At 48.4% G+C, this 20,524-nt stretch overlaps 1 protein-coding gene and 1 pseudogene across 1 annotated transcript in view; both read left to right on the top strand.

Moving 5' to 3' along the window:
* LOC139226180 (collagen alpha-1(XXVI) chain-like) overlaps positions 1-1,228 on the top strand; it is a 688,496-nt gene extending 687,268 nt beyond the window's left edge. The window contains exon 15 of the mRNA XM_070856814.1: positions 1,098-1,228. Coding sequence (XP_070712915.1) covers positions 1,098-1,228 — 131 coding nt within the window. The remainder of the gene's footprint in view (positions 1-1,097) is intronic.
* A 2,069-nt stretch (positions 1,229-3,297) lies between these two features.
* LOC139227306 (U2 spliceosomal RNA) lies at positions 3,298-3,532 on the top strand (annotated as a pseudogene).
* The last annotated feature ends 16,992 nt before the right edge of the window (positions 3,533-20,524 follow it).

Here is a 20,524-nt window from a genome sequence, read left to right as displayed (position 1 = left end):
CCTCATCCTAATCCTATTGGTTTCTTCAAAAACACGAGTGGAATTTTGAAAACAAACAAAGCCTCTTTTAAGATATAAGAATATAAGAAAAGAGTAGGAGGAGGGGGCGGGAGAAATAGGTTGCGATTATGGGTTAGAGTCCTTTCACCACCACCCTTGGAGGGAGTGAGGGGAGAACGGTTGGTGGATTAAGCATGAGTTGATTAACAGCAGAGTGAGAGGAGGGGGGAATATAGAAGTTAAATGGGAAATTCGAACAGAGAGTTAACAATGTGAGTAAATAGGGACAGCAATGGTCGTGAAGGGGTGGTACGTATCACAGCTGGATTTCTGGAATCATTACATGATCTTTAATATATGAAAAGCAGATGGTTGAGTTGATGTTGGAGGGTTGTACTGTGCCAGATGGTGGCAGGATTCAGATTATTTGATCCATGATGAATTTCTTAACGTAGGTAAGGTTAATGAAACAGCACTGAATGAAAGGCCGGTAGAGAAGGAGGAACAAAGAGTAAATTAGTGGGTGAGAGAGCCCAGATTGTCCTTGTGTATCTCTGAGAGTCTAAACATTTGAGATAAATCAATCAGGAAGGACTTCTTCAGACAAAATACGGTGGGAATTTGGAACTCTCTCCCCAACAGGCTGTGGATGCTGGGATCGATTGGAGCTTGCAGTCCTGAGATTGATTCGTTTTATTAGGTGAGGATATGAAGGGATATGGGTTAAAGGTGGGTAAATGGAATTAAGATACAGAAAAGCCATGATGTAATTAAATTACAAAACAGACTTGAGGGGCTGAATGGCCTCCTCCTGTTCCTATGTTTCTAATAAGGGAATAGGCTTGAGTAGGTGAGTGGAAGTAAGCTGTCTGTTGGGCAGCCTGCGAAAACCCCATGTCCTAAACTCACAATCTGGGAATTAATACCCTGCAGGGAACAAACCACAGAAGATGGGGCCAGGATGTCAAATGGGCCAGTCTGAAATAGAACCAAGAAATGTTGGAAACTGCCAGCGGGCCCATCGGCACTGAAACCAGCTGAAACCCAAGTAAAGCATGAGCTTTGTCTCAGAACTTACTCAATGTCTTTTTGTCCAGATACTTCCACAGCACTGGAGTCTGGATCAGGATTCGACGCATTCCTTCCAAACTTAAAGATGAAGCGGGAAGGACAGCTGCAGCGTACACTCTCGGCACTGCTGGCCCGCCAGGAACAGAAGCAGAAGTAGGGGCAGACAGTGGTGGGGAGGGAGGGAGGGCCTGGTGAACACAGGCTGGACAAGCTATTGGAAAGCAAGGTTATCAGATCATTAAAGGTGCAGCATTGGTTGAGACCACAGAATCTCCTTCAATTAAGTGAATTAATTGGCTTCTCATTGAAGCAAAAAGCCAAAAAACAGATGCTGGAAATCTGCAACAAAAACAGACAATACTGGCAACACTCCCTAGACCAGTTGCCTTCAATGGAGGGAGCAGAGAAGTTAAGATTTCAGGTGTAGACCTTTCGTCAAACGTTCTAATTCTGGCGATGGCTCCACATCTAAAATGTGAAATCATCTGTTCTCTCAACTGTAATGTATTTGCTTTATGGGTTCTTTGCTTAAGAATTCATAGCAACACATTGCTATTAAGAATTAGTTGGTTTATTAACAATAGTTTAACAATCACACTACACATTACCAGTTCATCCACTTGGCTCACAACTGCATACCTCATCGTGGATGACCCAGACCCAACTGGCTGGGGTTTATTGAGTCTTGTGAACATCACGTGACTGGCTAAGCCACTCACAATGCAACAGCTCTATAACTATTTTGTTGTAATCTGTAAAACATAAATCGTTAACTCAAATGCCCCCTGATAAAAGGGGGGGGGGGCACTAAAATGGAAACTTTCAAACAAGTGTCCCCTTGTTTTTTGGGGATTTTTTTGTTCAACAACTCTACAACTATTTTGTTGTAATATTTTAATCAAGTGCCCCCTGATTAAAGGGGTGGACACATTCCAAAAACTTTTCAAGTCCCCCCTTGATTTAAAAAACAATTTTTTTTGAGGGCACAGCTCTACACACCTGTGAGCATCCTCACAGGTGCATACATTACATCAACTGACCTGCATTTCCTGATTTGCCATTGAGTTTTATTGACATAAACCCCCATGTAGAGTGGATGCGAAGAAAGGTGTTCCACAATGATTTGACCCATGTGCTCTGGAGCTGAACGTTTCAGGAGGAGGGTAGGAGATGTAAGAGGTATTTGTCACCTGTAAAGTTCTGTGAATGAACAACACTGGAAGCTGGCAAACTTTAATAAACTTCTCCTGAATATGAGTCAAGTACCAGTCACAAGTATCATAACTCGTTAACCAGTTTAGTTATTCATAAGGCACCCTTAGATGATGCGGGGTGTGGCGTTCAGAAATGCTCTGCTCACTGCGTACACAGTAATATCAAATCTATTTAGAATATTTTCACATTTCACTTAGATACCAAAATAAATCTTCAAGCTACTTAAAAGAGAATTCTTATCCTATGTTTGGCTGGTGGAGGAGTGAAGAGAGTGTGATGTATAGCACAGTGTGATATGTAGACTTTCCACGTGTAGGATTTGGGTTTGAATATAGCAGAGACTGACTGGATCAAAGACTCCTCACTATTGGCTATAACTCTCCAGAAATCACCTACAGCTCATGTTCCTTTAATCCTTTAGTGATGATATCACAGCCACCAGTCTTTTGTGTGGCTGCCTAATTAACAATGGTAATAAGCAGTTGAAACCACATAAACAGACTACAATTCAAACCATGGGGATTATGTGCCACTTGCAAGGCTTAGGGTAAAGGATCCCATTTTCCAAACCCAGCAAAAATGGGCTTGTGCTGCTCCAAGTCTTGGGCCCATCCATGCCCGTAACATGGGTGCAGGCAGCGCCCGGATTTCCAATGTAAGCTCTGCCCCCTATTTTGACTAGGCGACAGGGGAACCTGGCCTGCAGCAGATGACTTTAAGTCAGAAAACCAATGCAGAAGGAGCTCTTCATGGGCTGCAACTCACCATAAAAAGGGAAGTTGTGGTGCAGACAAAAAGGTTGATTCCTGATTCACAAAGGTACACTGTCAGTAACACATCTCTTTACTGTTGAAGATTTAGGGGTCCTCGTGCAGAAACACATCTTTGTCACTGCCTACAGTGAAGGGCAGCTTGTGGAACAGCTATCTTCAGCCATACCAAGCCATGCATGCCTCTTCCTGCAGATAAGGGAGGATCCAGGCAGTACTCCTCTGGTGCATTTGGGCCAGGCTCGCTTCTCGGCCTTTTGGCTAAGATCATGCGTAACTGACCTGACAGGAGAGTAACCATGACCAGAAAGTGGTTCTCCCTGGATCAGGAAGGTGGTTCTGCTATGCTTTTTGGGAATAGGAGATGGGTGGGGTGGCTTGACCCATCCACCTCCACGGAGATGGGTGGGGGGCACACACCCACCTCCATGGCATGAACCTGGTATTGCAGTACTTCCAGGAACGGTGCAGTGGCTCTAGGCCTTTTGGCTAAGAGCATTGGCGCAGAGTGATCCTTGACAGGTGCAAGGTGACCTCTGGCGTTTGTGATTTGACAAAGAATTGGAAAGATTGGCAACGAATAAATAAAAAAAAATAAAAAAATTGGGCCAGGCTTGCTTTCTTCTCCCATCCTCTTCCTCCACACGGTGTAGAAAGAGAGGAAGTCCCGTGCAATGGCCATTCTCGATATTATAACTGTACACACTGAAAGTGTGGTATCAAACACACCCAAACACCAGCATCTAAACAGTGGAACTGAAAATAGCACCTGGCAGAAATTGTAAGAGAAATTCTACTTTCACATATTCTTTGTGAAATGTAGAGGGTTTGCCTATAAATGCTGACTAGATGCCAGCCCAAAACGTGTCTGTCAAGGCACACACTTTCCTGGTGAGAATCTCTGGAAATTGCCAGTGTGACCTTAACAATACGTTAACATGCTCGTTGGAAGCTCTCGGTTAGGATTCCCAAGACCCACCTGAATAGAACGTATGTGGTACACATTAGCTGGACAGTTGACCAGATGGATTTCCTTTGGACTTTCCAGCCTCACCAGTGCTCTGCACCTCCAGCAATGATCTCCGAGAAATGTCCCCTCATTGCTATCACTATCGGGATGAAATTGTGCCCTAATTATTCCCGTGGATGGAGAACACAGGGTTCTTGATTTGCCCAAAGTAGGCCAATATAATAAAACTGCTGCACGTTTAAACAGATCTTTCCATTGAAATCTGAACATCCAGATATTTGGAAAGATATTTCCTGATCATTTGGAAGAAAATCTGCGATAGTTCAACATGTTTTGCTGCCTCATGCAGAAAATAATATTGTTTAAACCTTCCTAATGAAGCCAGGTGTTATATCACCATGAATCCTTATATACAAGTTCATAAATACTGTAACAGCAGGTATGCATTTTGTAAATGTAATAAACATATGACATTTTAGACGTAGGTTTTGCACTAGAGTATTGTATTTTAATTTTCTTTAAAATTAGCTCAAATTTTCTGGGTGTATTTTATATGCCAAAATAACGTGCACCTGATATTAAGAAAGGTTGCTATAACCTGTCTATCCTTGCATGCTGAAGTATAGACCATCTGCAGGGCTGGCACATGGAGATGAGATTGGCCTATTGCACAAAACCTCTCCTAATTTGGGAGAGATTGATCATCTCACTTAGCGAGACCACAGGGTGGGAAATGGAAAATGTACCAAGGGAGTTTCACTCTGCTTTATCTCACCTGGGATTGCTTGATGCTGACACTGGGTGCCTGGAACACAAAATAGTTCTATTTCTCAGCAAAGTCCCTCACATTGATTTATGCAAACTGTAACTAGAAATGTGAGCTTTACCCATTGGATTAGCTGACATTTATCTGTTGCCCGTGTTGGTCCATAACCAGTTTTATTTTACTGTACCTCTGTAATGTATCTTAAATGTAGCAAATTCAGAAGACAAAAGCAGCATTCAATATGCATGTTTGGTATGCTGTTCACTCTCTGTCATTATATAGCATTATCATTGCATTTATATACACTGTTCTTAATGTCTGGTTGGCAATGCCTGTAGGAAACCATGTCAGCTATTGTGGTTTGCAAAAAGCAATACCAAAACCAGAGAAAATACGCTGCACTGACGCTGTTTAAAATGGTGACATTGAGCAGTACAGCCACCATATTTATTATGTATACTTCCTGCTGTCTTTTTTTAACTTGGCACATAAATAAAGACATGCCTTACTAGATTGCTGCTGGTGGTTCTGTGAAATGACTGGTCATTATTCGTGTTTGCTGTTAATGGGATCTTCCTATGTAATAATTGCCTGCTAAATTTACCTAACAACAGTGACTGCATTTCAAGAATAATTAATTGATTGTGCTGCACTTCTGGATGTCTTCAGGATGTGTTACTGTGCTATATTAATCAACATAACAAAAACAGATGATCTGGTCATTATCACATCGCTGTTTGTGGAAGCTTGCTGTGCGCAAGTTGGCTGCCGTGTTTCACACATTACAACAGTGACTACACTCCAAAAGTACTTCATTGGCTGTAAAGTGCTTTGAGACGTCTGGTGGTCGTGAAAGGCGCTATATAAATGCAAGTCTGTCTTTATAGAGATGCTTATGGTGCTTTTCTAGTGCTTCTCCCTCAGTGACAGTAGGTGGCAATTCATTACTTCCACCGAATCTAGTGCTACTGCATTGACAGGAATATGTACGGCAGCTGGCTGCTATGTGTTCAGAATGGCCTCTTCAGATTGACATGGTCCTTGCCTCTTTGGAAGCTGTGGCCTAAGAGGGCCCACTGTGTACTCCACCACTGCCATCATCGTAGGCAGTCCCTCGAAGCGAGGATGACTTGCTTCCACATCAAAAAAGGATGAGTTCACAGTTGTTTCAATGAAAAGCCTAATATTCCAGATCCCGAACTACATCCTGAAGGGTGGGAGATGCCTGTGCGTGGATTTTTTTAACGTGTGGTGACCGTTGCACACCAGCCACCACACGGGCTTGACAGAGCTAGGTCTTGGTCCAGTGGCAGTGATTAACCAAGACGATTGGAGACCAGCTCTGCTGCACGGACCTAGTGCGCACACATATCGCAATGTGGGCTGGCCCGTGCTGCCCCTGGGCCCTCGCCTCTTCTGGGCCCCGAACTCTCGCTTCCCCTGGGCCCCGATCAAATCCCTCTACAATCTCTCGCCGCTCCTGCCCACGCTCCAATCACTGACCTGGACCTTGATGACGTCCAATCCAGTCGCCCTCTTTGCTGCCGTTGCCCTCCTGCACCAGCTTGCGCTGCACCTTGCCGTGGCATGGTTGCTCCAGAGCCCACAACGCCACTCCTTTTATGGCCCCGACCTGCCACAGCAATGGTGTCCCACCAATGTTCAGGTATCAGAGGTCAGTGGGAGTGCTCAGAGATTTTGACTATGCAGCACCATCATCCATGCGCATTGCAGCTCTGTTGCTGCTGCTCGCACCACCACACCTTCACCACTGGATGGCGCCATGGTCAATGTTCCCCGAAGGAGCGCAGCCATGCACCAATCAGGCGGTCCCGTGCAGGACGTTCACCAGCCGCCACCGCTGGAAACGATGCCGCGCAGCAGATTTAAAGGGACCACGCACCAAAATAAAATTAGAGTGATAAAAACAAAAAATGCTGGAAATCGCAGGTCAAGCAGCATCTGTGGAGAGAAAGCAAAGTTAACGTTTCGGGTCACCGAACTCTCACCTCTCCTTGGTCCCGCTCACGTCCCTCCACAGTCCCAAAACGTTAACTCTGTTTCTCTCCACAGATGCTGCCTGACCTGCTGAGATTTCCAGCATTTTCTGTTTTTATCCCAGATTCCAACATCCTCAGTATTTTGCTTTTATTTTTTTTTAAATTAGTGGGAACCTTGGTGATGGTGGAACTAATGGCAGCAGTGAGATCAGTACACTGCAACCTGACAGTTCTCCTTAACCAATCCCCAAGCCCGATGAAGCCAGAAGAGAAATCTGGAGCGCCAATCCTTTATAGCAGTCGTCTGAGCATCATGGAAAAAGCCTCTTCTGTGGTCAGCTTCACTGCAGGTGCCCTTCACTGCTGATGCCACACACTCAATGGTGGGCCGCAGCTTCACAAAACTGTTGTGCACTGTGCACATGTAGCTGGTAGACCAGAACACATTCATTGTCACAGTTCCCAATTTTGATCCCCAGAACCACCGATTCAGAAAGCACCCTTTTACCTCAGATCCTGTGAGGTCCATGTCCCTGGGACCATTAGCCGAGGCAGGGGTAAGCTTACCCTGTGGTCAGTAGTTCCTCCTGCTCCTGCTCTGTACATCACCCAGTGCACTGGTCCTTAGCTCACTTTCTAAATCCCCCAGAGTGTGCCCGGGCTGGAGCTGTGCAAGGGTGGAGTGAGTGATACACTGTGAAGATCCACAGGATCCTGCAAATCCCCTGGGAGTTCAGATGCATCAACGTTAGCATCCTCGTTCAGGCCAACATCCCCAGTAATGAAGCACTGACCACACTTGATCAGCTCCGTTGGGCAGGCCACATTGTCCGCATGCCAAACACAAGACTCCCAAAGCAAGCGCTCTACTCAGAACTCCGTCACGGCAAGCAAGCCCCAGGCGGGTAGAGGAAATGTTACAAGGACACTCTCAAAGCCTTCCTGATAAAGTGCAACATCCCCACCGACACCTGGGAGTCCCTGGCCAAAGACCGCCCTAAGCAGAGGAAATTCATCTGGGAGGGCGCTGAGCACCTCGAGTCTCATCGCCGAGAGCATGCAGAAACCAAGCGCAGGCAGCGGAAGGAGTGTGCAGCAAACCAATCGCACCCACCCTTTCCCTCAACGACTGTCTGTCCCACCTGTGATAGGGACTGTGGCTCTCGTATTGGGCAGTTCAGCCACCTAGGGACTCATTTTTAGAGTGGAAGCAAGTCTTCCTCGATTCTGAGGGACTGCCTATGATGATCATGCACTGTGAAGTGTTGCGATGTGGGGACTCAGCCTCCTCTAGCACACCGAGAGAAAGAGAAGAAAGGTTGCAATGGTGCCCTTATGAAGACCTTTCCGATGTAACTTTCAGTAGTAAGAGTGAGGTGGCGAAGGGATTCAGTACATGCTTTCTTGCCACTAGGTATTTAAAAGAATCGAATGAGGAGAAAGACCAGTAACAGAAGATGGTTAATGTGCACCCTGAGTACTGACAGGCCTCCCACAGCCCACTCTCCAGAGCAAACCTTCACCTTCTGTGGTGATCTGCGGAGAGGATCGCACGGCCGTTGGACAACCTGTCCGCTTTTCACATTACCATCCAGGCAGTGAAGGTGAGAATTTAGCCCCCATGGCCTCTGTCCTCAGGGTTTGTAAAACTTGCTCCTCATCTGGGATTGAAGGGTGAGGATTCCCGCCCTCTTGTTAAGGGCTGTCCTCTCCAAACAGAGAGGAAAAAGCTCGAATTGTCACAATGATATACAGCAATACCCAAATGTCAGCTCATAGTGGGTGTGATGACAGGTACATACTATAAGAACATAAGAAATAGGAGCAGGATTAGGCCACAAGGGCCCTTGAGCCTGCGCCCCCATTCAATAATATCACGGCTGATCTGATCATGGACTCAGCTCCACTTCTCTGCCCGCTCCCCATAGCCCTTTATCCCCTTATCACTTAAGAAACTGTCTATTTCTGTCTTAAATTTATTCAATGTCCCAGCTTCCACAGCTCTCTGAGGCAGTGAATTCCACAGAAGAAGAAATTTAGGGTTAGGGCTATGTGTTAAATGGGCGGCCCTTTAGTTTAAGATCATGCCCTCAAGTTCTAGTCTCCCCCATCAATGGAAACATCCTCTCCAGGTGTGGCTTCATCAATACCTTATATAGCTGGAGCAAGACTTCCCTGCTTTTATACTCCATCCCCCTCGCAATAAAGGTCAAGATACCACTTGCTGTACCTGCATACTATCCCTTTGTGTTTCATGCACAAGAGTCCTCAGGTCCTGTTGTACTGCGGCACTTTGCAATCTTCCTCCATTTAATTTTTCTTTGATTTTTTGCTTTTTGATTTTTCTTTGATTTTTTCTGCCAAAGTGCATGACCTCACACTTTCCCACATTATACTCCATCTGCCAAATTTTTGCCCACTCACTTAGCCTGTCTATGTCCTTTTGCAGGTTTTTTGTGTCCTTTTCACACATTGCTTTTCCTCCCATCTTTGTATCGTCAGCAAACTTGGCTACGTTACACTCAGTCCCATCTTCCAAGTCGTTAATATAGATTGTAAATAGTTGAGGTCCCAGCATTGATCCCTGCGGCATCCCACTAGTTACTGGTTGCCAACCAGAGAATGAACCATTTATCCCGATTCTCTGTTAGTTAGCCAATCCTCTATCCATGCTATTACCCCCAACCCCGTGAACTTTTATCTTGTGCAGTAACCTTTTATTTGGCACCTTGTCAAATGCTTTCTGGAAGTTCAAATACACCACATTCACTGGTTCCCCTTTATCCACCTTGTTTATTACATCCTCAAAGAACTCCAGCAAATTTTTCAAACATGACTTCCGCTTCATAAATCCATGCTGACTCTGCCTGACCGAATTTTACTTTTCTAAATGTCCCGCTACTGCTTCTTTAATAATGGACTCCAGCATTTTCCCAACCACAGATGTTAGGCTAACTGGTCTATAGTTTCCTGCTTTTTGTCTGCCTCCTTTTTTAAATAAGGGCGTTACATTTGCAGTTTTCCAATCCGCTGGGACCTCCCCAGAATCCAGGGAATTTTGGTAAATTACAACCAATGCATCCACTATCCCTGCCGCTACTTCTCTTAAGACCCTAGGATGTGCAGCTACGTTAGAATGCTGGAGATGTTTGAATTGAAAGCATGTGAGGAGGGCTAGTCGACAATGGGTTAGGCCACGGTTAGTCTATACTCTCTGGGTCCCCATTGGGAGGGGTAGTTGGGGCACCGGTGATGCGCTGCACCTCGGATGAAGTTGCTGCCTATGTATTCCTCACAGTCTGAGGCTGATGCCTAAAATTCAGCCGGAAATCAGAATACAGCTACAGGTCTCTGAGAGTGGCTCAAATATCCTGGGGGGAGAATAACAATAAACATTTATTGTTACAATTACAGATGTTCCGTCGATATTCTCTCCGGTACAATAACGCTGGTCACTCGCACACGTGGCCTTATGTTCAGAAGTGTGCCCGTACTGCCCTCATTCTATATATGAAATAGCATACTCTGGGGGTAACAATAAGGCCTCCTTGTGATCTGAACTAGATTCCATGGCCCCGAAATTGATGTCTGGTAAGGTCCGCCCATTTCTCGGCGGTCCCCGGGAGGCGCCTACGTTTTTGGCGCCTGCTGCCGCCGGGTCCCATCGGGAGCCATTTTTGGCGAGGTTGCGTGGGCGGCAGCGGGAGCGGGTGGTGACATCAGCGGACGGCAGATGCAGGCCTCTCGAATTGGAGAACTTCGGAGGCCCTGCAACGCGCATGCGTGAGATTTTGGGGTGGGGGGGGCGGTTTGTGGTTTCACCCACCTGGCGTCATTTCGGCTGCACTTGAGGCTGATGGGACATCAGTGCATGCGCTTAAAGGCACACCACCCTCTTGCAGCTGTGAGTGGGAGAGGGGAAAGTGTGAGTTGGCGAGGGGACAGTCTTGTAAATTGAGAGCCACAAAGTCTTGATCAGCCATTCTGGTAATTGTTGACAATGAATGGGCAAAAATCTGCCATGAAGACTGTGAAAACCAGGCCCAGAGCTCCGTGGTTTAATGAGGAGGAATTGGAGGAGCTAGTGATGGAGGTGGAGCGCAGGTACAAAGACCTCACCCGGGATGATCGTGGCAAGCCTCCACCACCACAATACTGACGCATTTGGAGGGAGATCGGTGAGATCGTGTCCGCCACAGGCAACGTGGAGCGGGATGGGGACTAATGCCGGAAACGTTGGAACGATTTGATGGTGGCAGCAAGAGCGAGTAAAAATGTATTTACCCCCGCCAAAAAGGTTGTGCACCAGATACGTGTGTGGGAGTATGTGTGGGAGTGTGTGTTTGTGGAAGAGTGTGGGGGGGTGTGGGAGTGTGTGTGGGGGCGGGGGGGGTGTGGGGGGGGTGTGTGTGTGTGTGTGGGAGAGTGTGGGAGTGTGGGATTGTGTGTGTGGGTGTGTGTGTGAGGGAGAGTGTGTGGGTTGGGGTGTGTGAGGGGGTGTGGGATTGTGTGTGGGGTGTATGTGTGGGTGTGTGTGGGGGTGTGTGTGGGTGAGTATGGGGGATGGGGGTTGTGTGTGAGGGTGAGTGAGGGGGGTGTGTGTGTGTGGGGGGGGTGGGTGTGTGGGTGTGAGTGTGGGGGGGGGGGTGGGGATTGTGTGTGGGGGTGAGTGTGTGTGTGTGTGTGTGGGGGGGGTGTGGGTGTGTGTGTGGGGGGGTTGTGGGGATTGTGTGTAGGGGGTTGTGTGTGGGGGGGATTGTGTGTGGGGGGGTGGGGGGGTGTGTGTGGGGGGTTGTGTGTGGGTGTGTGTGGAGAGTGTGGGGGGGGTTGGGTGTGTGTGTGTGGGGGTTTGAGTGTGGGGGTGTGTGTGTGGGTGGCATCAGCAAAGGGGCTAAAGGCTGCCACGTTTCTTTGTGCTGAAGAAACATGTATCCAAGGCAGCGAGCCTGCGTGGGACGGGAGGGGGAGCCGCAGAGGTGGTGGAATTGAGCGGGCTGGAGGAACGTGCGTTGGCATTGGTGGGTGCCTGCCACCGTGCCACCACAACGGTTGATGCAGATCCGGTGCCACAGCATGGTAAGGTTATACTAATCTCTGGTCTGAGCCACGCTCATGGCATGAAAGGTCATGCAATGGTAAGGCACTCGCGGTTTGCCGTACACGTTGTTGCCCAGTATTGGTGTGCCCACGGAAAGATGCAACTCCTTGCTGGCAGAATGTGAGATGGCACGACTCACATCTCAGCTTGACCAGCACCACCCCACCCCCCACAGACTGAAGTGACGACCTCTACTTGCAGATGATGACTCGGACAGCACGGATCGAGGCACACCCTCGACCTCGGGACTTCAGAGAAGCCATCAGACCCCAGCGTCTCCCACCTTGACATTGCCCCCAGCCCAACACAGTGGCTCCCTCCTCCACCCACCCCCCCAACCCCAGATCACCCATTTCCACCCCTCCCCCACCGCCACCCAGAGCCACAAAGAGCAGTGAGAGGAGGGAGAAGGACCTGTCTTTGAGCCCCTTGAGCTCGAGGAACAGGAAGAGGATGACAGCAGCCTCCTGCCATGTGAGCCAGGTGTCGGCAGAACCTCGGTGTCGGGCTCCGAGTTCCTGGGGTTTGGAACGGACTCCACATTGGCGAGCTCAACCAAGCACAAAGGCCGTGGCGCGAAGGCAAGCGAGGCGCCAGAACCCACCAGGAGCGAGCAACCACCTGAGGATTCACCAGGGCTCTCTGCAATTCAGGAGATGGTCCAGCTATCACAGATGAACGAGCAGATAGGTCGCGATATGCTCTAGACCATGGCTGGGATTGCCGTTATGTCTATAGTGTACTTATGAATGACTCCACGAGGCAATGTGTTGTGCTTAAATTGTTGTGACCTCGGTCCTTTATTCCAAACTCCAGAGTGCTGTGCAAGCATGGTGTGCAGCCTTTTATACAGGGCCCCTCCACCAGTTGCACCCTCTAGTAGTGCCAGCATGTATATGTACACGGTGTCAACCTTATTGATAGTACATCAGGTAAACAAGTCTCCATCTTATACAATCTCACAGTGACTACACATAGGGTACATCCATAGTCAGCATATATAACATCACTCGCCCCCAAGTCCTTTGTGCCAATTACCTTTGCACTATGTGCTCTGGCTTAGTTCTCCCCAGATTAAGTGCCAATAGCCCTTGCACCTTGGCTATGTTTTGGCTTGGCTCTCTCCCTGTTAACCCTCAAGTCCTTTTGCCACAATGTTGGGTAGTGGTTACCAGATTGGATGGTTCTATGATGCAGTGGAGGTTCCAGTGGGTTCTGGGTGTGACCCATGTGTGTGTCCATGGCTACATACATCCATTTCCGCCTCCTCAACCCCCCCCCTCCCCCCACAGTGAGATCATGCAGCAGGCCCGTTACATTAACATACAGGATTAGGCACAGTGCAAGTACAAAGAAAGGAAGAAAAAAACATTTTTTTTCAGTTTGTATTGTGGCACCTAGGTTCTGTGACTTACGTTTTATGGTCGTGCACCAGGTTTGGGTAGATTGCATTCATGGTTTAGTCATGGTCAGTACTGAGGTAGCAGTACAGGTATACAAGGACGCTAGTCGGACGGGGTCCTAGTCATCTGATGGTGGCGCTGTGCCCCCTGCTGGCGGGGTGAGCTTGGTTCGCTCACCTAGCCAGGACTCAGGGCCTTTGCCGTTGCCTAGTGGTGGGCAGAGCTACAGATGTGTTTGGCCTCCCTGTCCTCCTTTGAGGGGTGCAGAATCTTCTGCCTGCTCTCTAACGGTGTTGGGAAACTGGCTGCTCCAGATCCCGTTTGGAGAACTCGTTGGTTCTGACCTTTTGCTCCCGGACATGGCCGAGGTAGCGACTGGTTCTGGGGGCTGCGCCGTCTCCACCCGGGTGGTGGGCAACGGCGGCCGACTGCGTGTATAGGCGCCATTTTCGTTTCCAGCTCTGTGGCGAATGGTGCCGTCGGGTGCCTGCAGCGTGAGATAGACCTGGGGCAGGGTATCAGGATCAGTGCCTTCATCCTCATGAGGTCGCTGGCCTATAACTTGTGGGGACATCTGGGACAGAGTATCAGGATCAGCGGCTTTATCCTCCCGAATTCACTCGCTTGCTGTTCTCGGGGACATTCTATTCCTGACATCTCGCAACAACATTTTGTTCTCTATATTAGGACTGGTACCGTCATCTCGCAACAACATTCTGTTCTTTACAGTGCTGACATCTCACAACAACATTCTGTTCACAATCTTAATCGGTTCGTTACATTGATTGCCATGCATACAATGTCTCTTTAAATTCAGTTGGTTGCAGATCTCCTTTAAGAGAACCCTGCTTGCTTTACCCCAATCAGATCCTCTGTTGGACCCCACGTGTTGGTCCCTCAGCGTCGCACCTTGTGATGTTGCCACGGTCATCTTTTTTTCCAGCCACGCTGCTCCTCGCTGCAGCAGGGACGCCATCTTGCCTCTGTCCTCGAGGTCGACTGCCTTGATCCTTCTCTCCCGCAATTCTGCCACAAGCGCTGGAAGAGTGCCTGTGAATTCAATCTTCCTCCCCACAAGTCCTGCCACTGGAGCCGGGAAGGTACTTTTAGATCGTTCCGGTCGGATCATTGCCACGTAGTCGTGATGGACGGTCTGTGCCTCAGGTGCTGTGCTGGTCTGTTCTCTGGTGCCTGGCCCAAGCGAAGGTGAGGTTTTGCTCTGCCTCTGGGCACAGGGGACATCGATTGCTGGAGTGAAGTGGTCTTCCCATTTCCACTGGATCTTCCCCATCCACTTTCTTCCGAGTAGCATTGGACCATCACCTGCAACAATCCACAGAGGTAACGTGCACCACACCATTATGGATTACACTTACTTCCACACTACTAAGGACTGGGATCAGCTCCTTGGTGTAGGTGCGCAACTTTTCCTGTGCTGGAACCAGCTCGGGTCGTTTTTCATTCCATAGCCTCTCAAAGGCATCCTGGCTCATCACTGACTGGCTCGCTCCCGTGTCCACTTCCATGAAGACTGGAACGTCGTTTATCTCGACTTCCATCTTCACTGGAGGACAATCGGTGGTGCAGGTATACCCTCCATACACTTCTTCTTGGGGCTGAGCTGCCTCTCTGGCCAAATCATCATACTCCCCGCTGGATTCAAAGTCATCTACCGACTCCTCTGCGAGACGGTGAGTCGTATTTCTTTTACACATACGCTGGAGGTGGCCCTTCGTGTTACAGGCTTTGCATACATACTCAAAAACTAACACTGGTGAGCCCTATGGTTTCCTCCGCAATGCCAGCATGGTGCTACTCGATTAGCACCCCTCGGTGGACTCTGAGTTCTGGAACCCTGAGCTCTGTGCTCTCTGCCCTGGGCAGAGCCATGTTCTACAACCTTGCCTGTGAAAGGCGCCATTCTGTGTATAATACTTGCAGGGTTTGAGTCCACAGGATGAATAATTTGCTTGGTGCTGCAGGTCGAGGTCAAGAATGCCTGACTGATGCCGATGGCTTTCTGCAGGTTGACTGTAGTGTTGGCAGATAATAGCTTGTGAAGGAGGCCCTCGTGGCCAATTCCCATAACGAAGATGTCTCGCAATGCTTCGTTGAGGTGTGTGCCAAAATCACACGGTGCCACAAGTCTCCTGAGGTCGGCAGCATATTTTGCAATCTTCTGGCGCTCAGGTCTGCGGTGAGTGTAGAATCTGTCCCTGGCCGTGAGGATGCTCTCCTTTGGTTTAAGTTGGTCACGAATTAGTTCGGTTAGCTCCTTGTATGTCTTATCCTTGGCCTTCATGGGTGCCAGCAAGTCCCTGACGAGGCGGTAGACCACGGACCCACAACTGGTCAGCAGTATAGCTTTGCGCTTCTCCGCCGGTGTGTCCCTCTCCCCTGCCAGGTCATTTGCCACAAAATATTGCTCATGCCTTTCCATGAAGGCATCCCAATCATCAGCCTCTACAAAGTTTTTTAGTGTGCCAAAGGTAGCCATGATCGTGTGAAAGTCCTTATTCTCGTCGCCAGTTGTTATGTCTATAGTGCACTTATGAATGACTCCACAAGGCAATATGTTGTACTTGAACTGTAGTGACCTTGGTCCTTTATTCCAAACTCCAGAGTGCTGTGCAAGCATGGGTCTTTTATGCAGGGCCCTGCCACCAGGGCAGGAAACCCCCAGTCTCCACCAGTTGCACCCTCTAGTGATGCCAGCATGTATGTACACGTTGTGAACCTTATTGATAGTACATCAGGTAAACAAGTCTCCATCTTGTGCAATCTCACAGTGACTACACAGAGGGTACATCCATAGTCAGCATGTATAACAGTGGCCACCTTCACTCAGCAGCAGGATGACAGGATGGACCAGCTCATCACTGTGTTGGAGCACACAACCGAGAGCATTGAGGCGATGAAGCAAGAGATGGCTTCTGGACGTGTAGTGCAAGCCCCCGAGCCCACACCCTCAAGGCAGACAGATCCGGAGGAGCAGGAGATCCCGGGGCCTTCGGTCACACCCCCTGCCTTCCCACCAAGACGCACACATCGGCAGACATCCCGCTGCCCTCCTGCACAACCTCGTCACCCAGAGGCAGTGAGGGGCAGGGGAGCGGGACACCGTGGTGTAGGCGGGACGAGGAAGAGGAGTTTGGGCATCGCTTTGCGGGGGCGGGGCGGGGGGGAGAGTGGTGGTGCTGGGTAGAGGGCTGGCTGTTGGTGGTGGAAATGTTCCGAAATGTAATAATGTTATGTGACCTTTGTTATTGACCACTTGTAAATACACTCACATTGTGACCCTCTCGGTGAGTGTCTGATTTTAACATCATGTGTGGTGCCTGTGGGAAATACACATCTGTCCCTCGGGTCATCTGTTTCATCTGCTTGAGAAGGAATTTCTTCTCCCAGAGGGTTGTGAATCTGTGGAATTCTCTGCCCAAGGAAGCAGTTGAGGCTAGCTTATTGAATGTATTCAAGTCACAGATAGATAGATTTTTAACCAATAAGGGAATTAAGGGTTACGGGGAGCGGGCGGGTAAGTGGAGCTGAGTCCATGGCCAGATCAGCCATGATCTTGTTGAATGGCGGAGCAGGCTCGAGGGGCTAGATGGCCTACTCCTGTTCCTAATTCTTATGTTCTGATCAGGAATATCTTCTCATCCACATCTGACTGCAGGATATAATGAGTCCTGTCATCAGACCATCGCAACACGACAAGGAAGGGTCACCAATCCAGGAAGGTTGCCATTCAATGACACTCACTTTACCGACTTGACCTTAAGGCTTGCACTTTAACCCACTTTTCCCGAGGCCAAACATGGCGGAGTGCCACCCCTGAGATGACACGGTCATCAGTTATATTGCAATACATTAAATATCTTTTCCCGTGTTCCACACCTCATGTGATGCTCTTCTATGATCGGTTGCAGCGATGCGCCATTTCATTACATCTTCGACCTCTCGTTTACTCAGCCTGACATAATCCCATACCCTCTGCTCAGTCACAATATGTCCCCTAATATGTTCCGAATTAACTGCTCTCATAGCTCTAGGAGGGCATCTCCACTGAGCCTTTCCCATCTTCCGCTACTCATTGCTGCTTTGTCCACCACACCTTCCCTTCAACGGGTCATATGGAGAAACAGATCTGAACTCTCTCTGTGCGGGTTAAGGTCCATCACATTACTCTTTATGTGCTGTGAGGGGTATTCCATCTATCAGACTATTACATCTCCCAGAATAGACTTATGTCCATCACCACAACAAGGCACGCTGGGTACAGGTCTTTTATGATTAAGCAGATCAGATTTTATGAAGTAGTTTCCTTGCAGTACAAAGAAAGACACATTAACAAGGCGATAGTGACAGTCTAGTCGTCGAAACCTCAACAGTGGGCCACTGAGTCAACGCAGCGCCTGTCTCTTGCTGTGTTCTGTTGACCGTAGTCCTTCCACAGTTTGCTCTGTAATAGCACTGCCTCTAAAGTCGAATAGCTGTAACTTTATACCCTTTTCCTCCCAGACAAATGTTGTCTGAGTCTGCAGCTGTCTCAGGCCTTCAATAGATCATTATAAGTCTGTGCCTCTGACCTTCTATGTTATATGTAGTGCTTCCCTGAGAACTTTTAGAAGGACTGTGTCACAGAATTAATTAATGAGCTTGGCTGTACAAAATGTGACATGCTGTATACTTTTCAGTTATTGATAATTATTTGGCCTTGGCCATTGTGTTTCTAAATGAAAGCAAGGTCAAAAAAAAAAGTTTCCATCAGTTTAGACACATTTTAGTCGCTTTTATTACTTACCAATTAAACATGAACATGATCAGTAAACTAAAGCAACATCCAGCAAACGTTTTCCCAGCAGTCCCACTCCTGACAGTCGAGCATCTGCCCGATCGTCGCGATGTGCAGCGCTGCAACACTCGGAGCCCTTCTCCCTGCTGCCCGACCCATGGACAGGTCCGACCTGCTTTTTGCCAGCGGTCCTTCTGGCGGGGGACAGGTCGATGTGAGGCCATCATCCCTGAGCAAACTGGCCGATTTGCAGCATCCGGCACAGGCGAGTGGCATGACGTCACGCCAGCGGACCCCTCCGCGACCAATCTCCCGTCAGGCGCAACCTGGGCGACAGATGGGTGGCTCTGGAGGAATCGTGCAAAAAAAATCGACATTTCCAGCAGAACCTTGCTGGCTGCGGGCTCAACCTCCACCAATTTTTGTGCCCCATGTCTTTCACACATGCTCTCGGGTGCATTTCTCCAATCTGTCCTGAGGCGGACTGTGACACTTTAGTGAGATGAAGCTGATACAAATAGTTATTCTGCTTTATTTCATAGACAGCAATGAACATACAGAGTAACAGATGTAATGAATTCTCACCTTGATTTAACTAACTACAGAACCCTTATCAAGATTACTGGACTTGTTTAACTTTTTCCTCACTAACCTTCTGTTCCTGGCCAGCTCTGGGCTTGAGGTGAGCAAGTGTCTCTTCACTGGGCCAGTTCCCTCACCTAAACCTGACTCACTGCCCTTGTATCTCTTTTCAGTATCTCTTTATATTCCCACTTTTCTCCCAATCTGTGATAATGCTATAAGCCTGTCAGTAAAACTGTCTCCTTCTGAGGTTTGGGTCTCAGGACAGGGATCACAATGGCTGACTGAGTCTGAGAGAAGGCGATTGACTCTCAGTATCAATTTGCAGCAAACTTTGAGCTATGCATTCCACAAACTGCCTCATTCAGCTTTCTCGGTAACACAGCACTTAAACACACCCCATTCCCAAACTCTTTCTGGGAAGAAAAAAGTGATAAAAAATTCCCAAACTTGACATGTGTCATCATCCTGCGTCCAACCTCCACACCACCCACCCACCCACCCACCCACTGGGGTTGTAAGCAGGCCCCAACGGGTTCTGACCAGTGGCCCAGTGTTGGGGTGCCCAGTGAACAGATCATTAGGTCGACTGGGAATGTGCCCTGATACTCTGGCCTTGTGCCTACTACAGGTCCATGCTCGCTATAGGCTTTGTGAGGAAGCCCCAGGAAATCCTGGAGCAGCACAGTGGAGAGGTAGACCTGATGTAATGGGTCTCCACCCCATTCTACACCACCCTGCTTAGGGTAGAGGAAAACCTGGCCTATTGTGTCCGCTTTCAGGTATCCCGCTTTAGGAAGGATGTCAAGGCCATGGAGAGGGTGTCGGAGACATTCACTAAGATAATACCTGGGATGAGACCGGTCCGTTTTGAGGATCAGCCAGAGAAACTGGGGCTCTTCATTAGAGAAGAGAAGGTTAAGAGGAAATGTGACCGAGATGTTCACAATTATGAGGGGTTTTGATAAGGCCAATTATGAAAAAGTATTTTCACAGATGGGTGAATCCATAATGAACATAGAAGAAGGTCGCCAATGGAACGTAGGAGGAGTTAAGATGTGGAAGGTCCCAGCTGAAGTTGTGGATGCAGAGAGGAAGCTAACATGTGTTGTATGTGCTGCCGTATCCCAACTGCTGGGCACCCCTTCGGCTCAGCCATCAGTGAGGGTGCGCAGACCCCCATAAAGATTCTATCTACTCAATCCCCCAGCCAATCAAATCCAAAACTTAGAGCTTTCGGTAAACCAAGCAAACTCCCCCTTGTTGTAAATGTGGGTGTGGTCCCTTTAATGGGCTGCGCAACCCATTCAAAGTTTCACGGACATGCGAAATTTCCCGGGCCAGAGGGATGCTGGCCCCAAGATCTCCAAATAACACAAAGGAAATAGAGGCAATGGAGAAGGTGCGAACTGATCCACAATGGTGATACCAAGACTGAGAGGGTACAACTTAACAGGAGAGACTGAACAGGCTGGGACTATTTCTTTAGAAAAGAGAGGTGACCTGACGGAAGTCTTTAAACTTACGAAGGGTTTATTCGGGGAAACGTAGAGATGATGCTTCCACTTGTGGGGAATCCAAAACTAGAGGTCATAAATATAAGATAGTCACTAATAAATCCAACCGGGAATTCAGGAGCAACTTCTTTACTCAGAGAGCGGTGAGAATGTGGAACTCGCTGCCACAGCTGAATTTCAGGCAAAGCTGGATAAGTACATGAGAGAAAAAAGAATAGAAAGGTATGTTGATGGGGTGAAATGAAGTAAGGTGAGAGGAGGCTCGAGTGGAGCATACACACCGGCTGTGGGCCGAATGACCTGTGTCGGTGTTGTAAAATTCTATCTAATTGTATGT

The sequence above is a fragment of the Pristiophorus japonicus genome, chromosome 16 (genome assembly GCF_044704955.1).
Source record: "Pristiophorus japonicus isolate sPriJap1 chromosome 16, sPriJap1.hap1, whole genome shotgun sequence".
NCBI classification, from domain to species: Eukaryota; Metazoa; Chordata; class Chondrichthyes; family Pristiophoridae; genus Pristiophorus; species Pristiophorus japonicus.
This window is presented reverse-complemented; position numbering and strand designations above follow the sequence as displayed.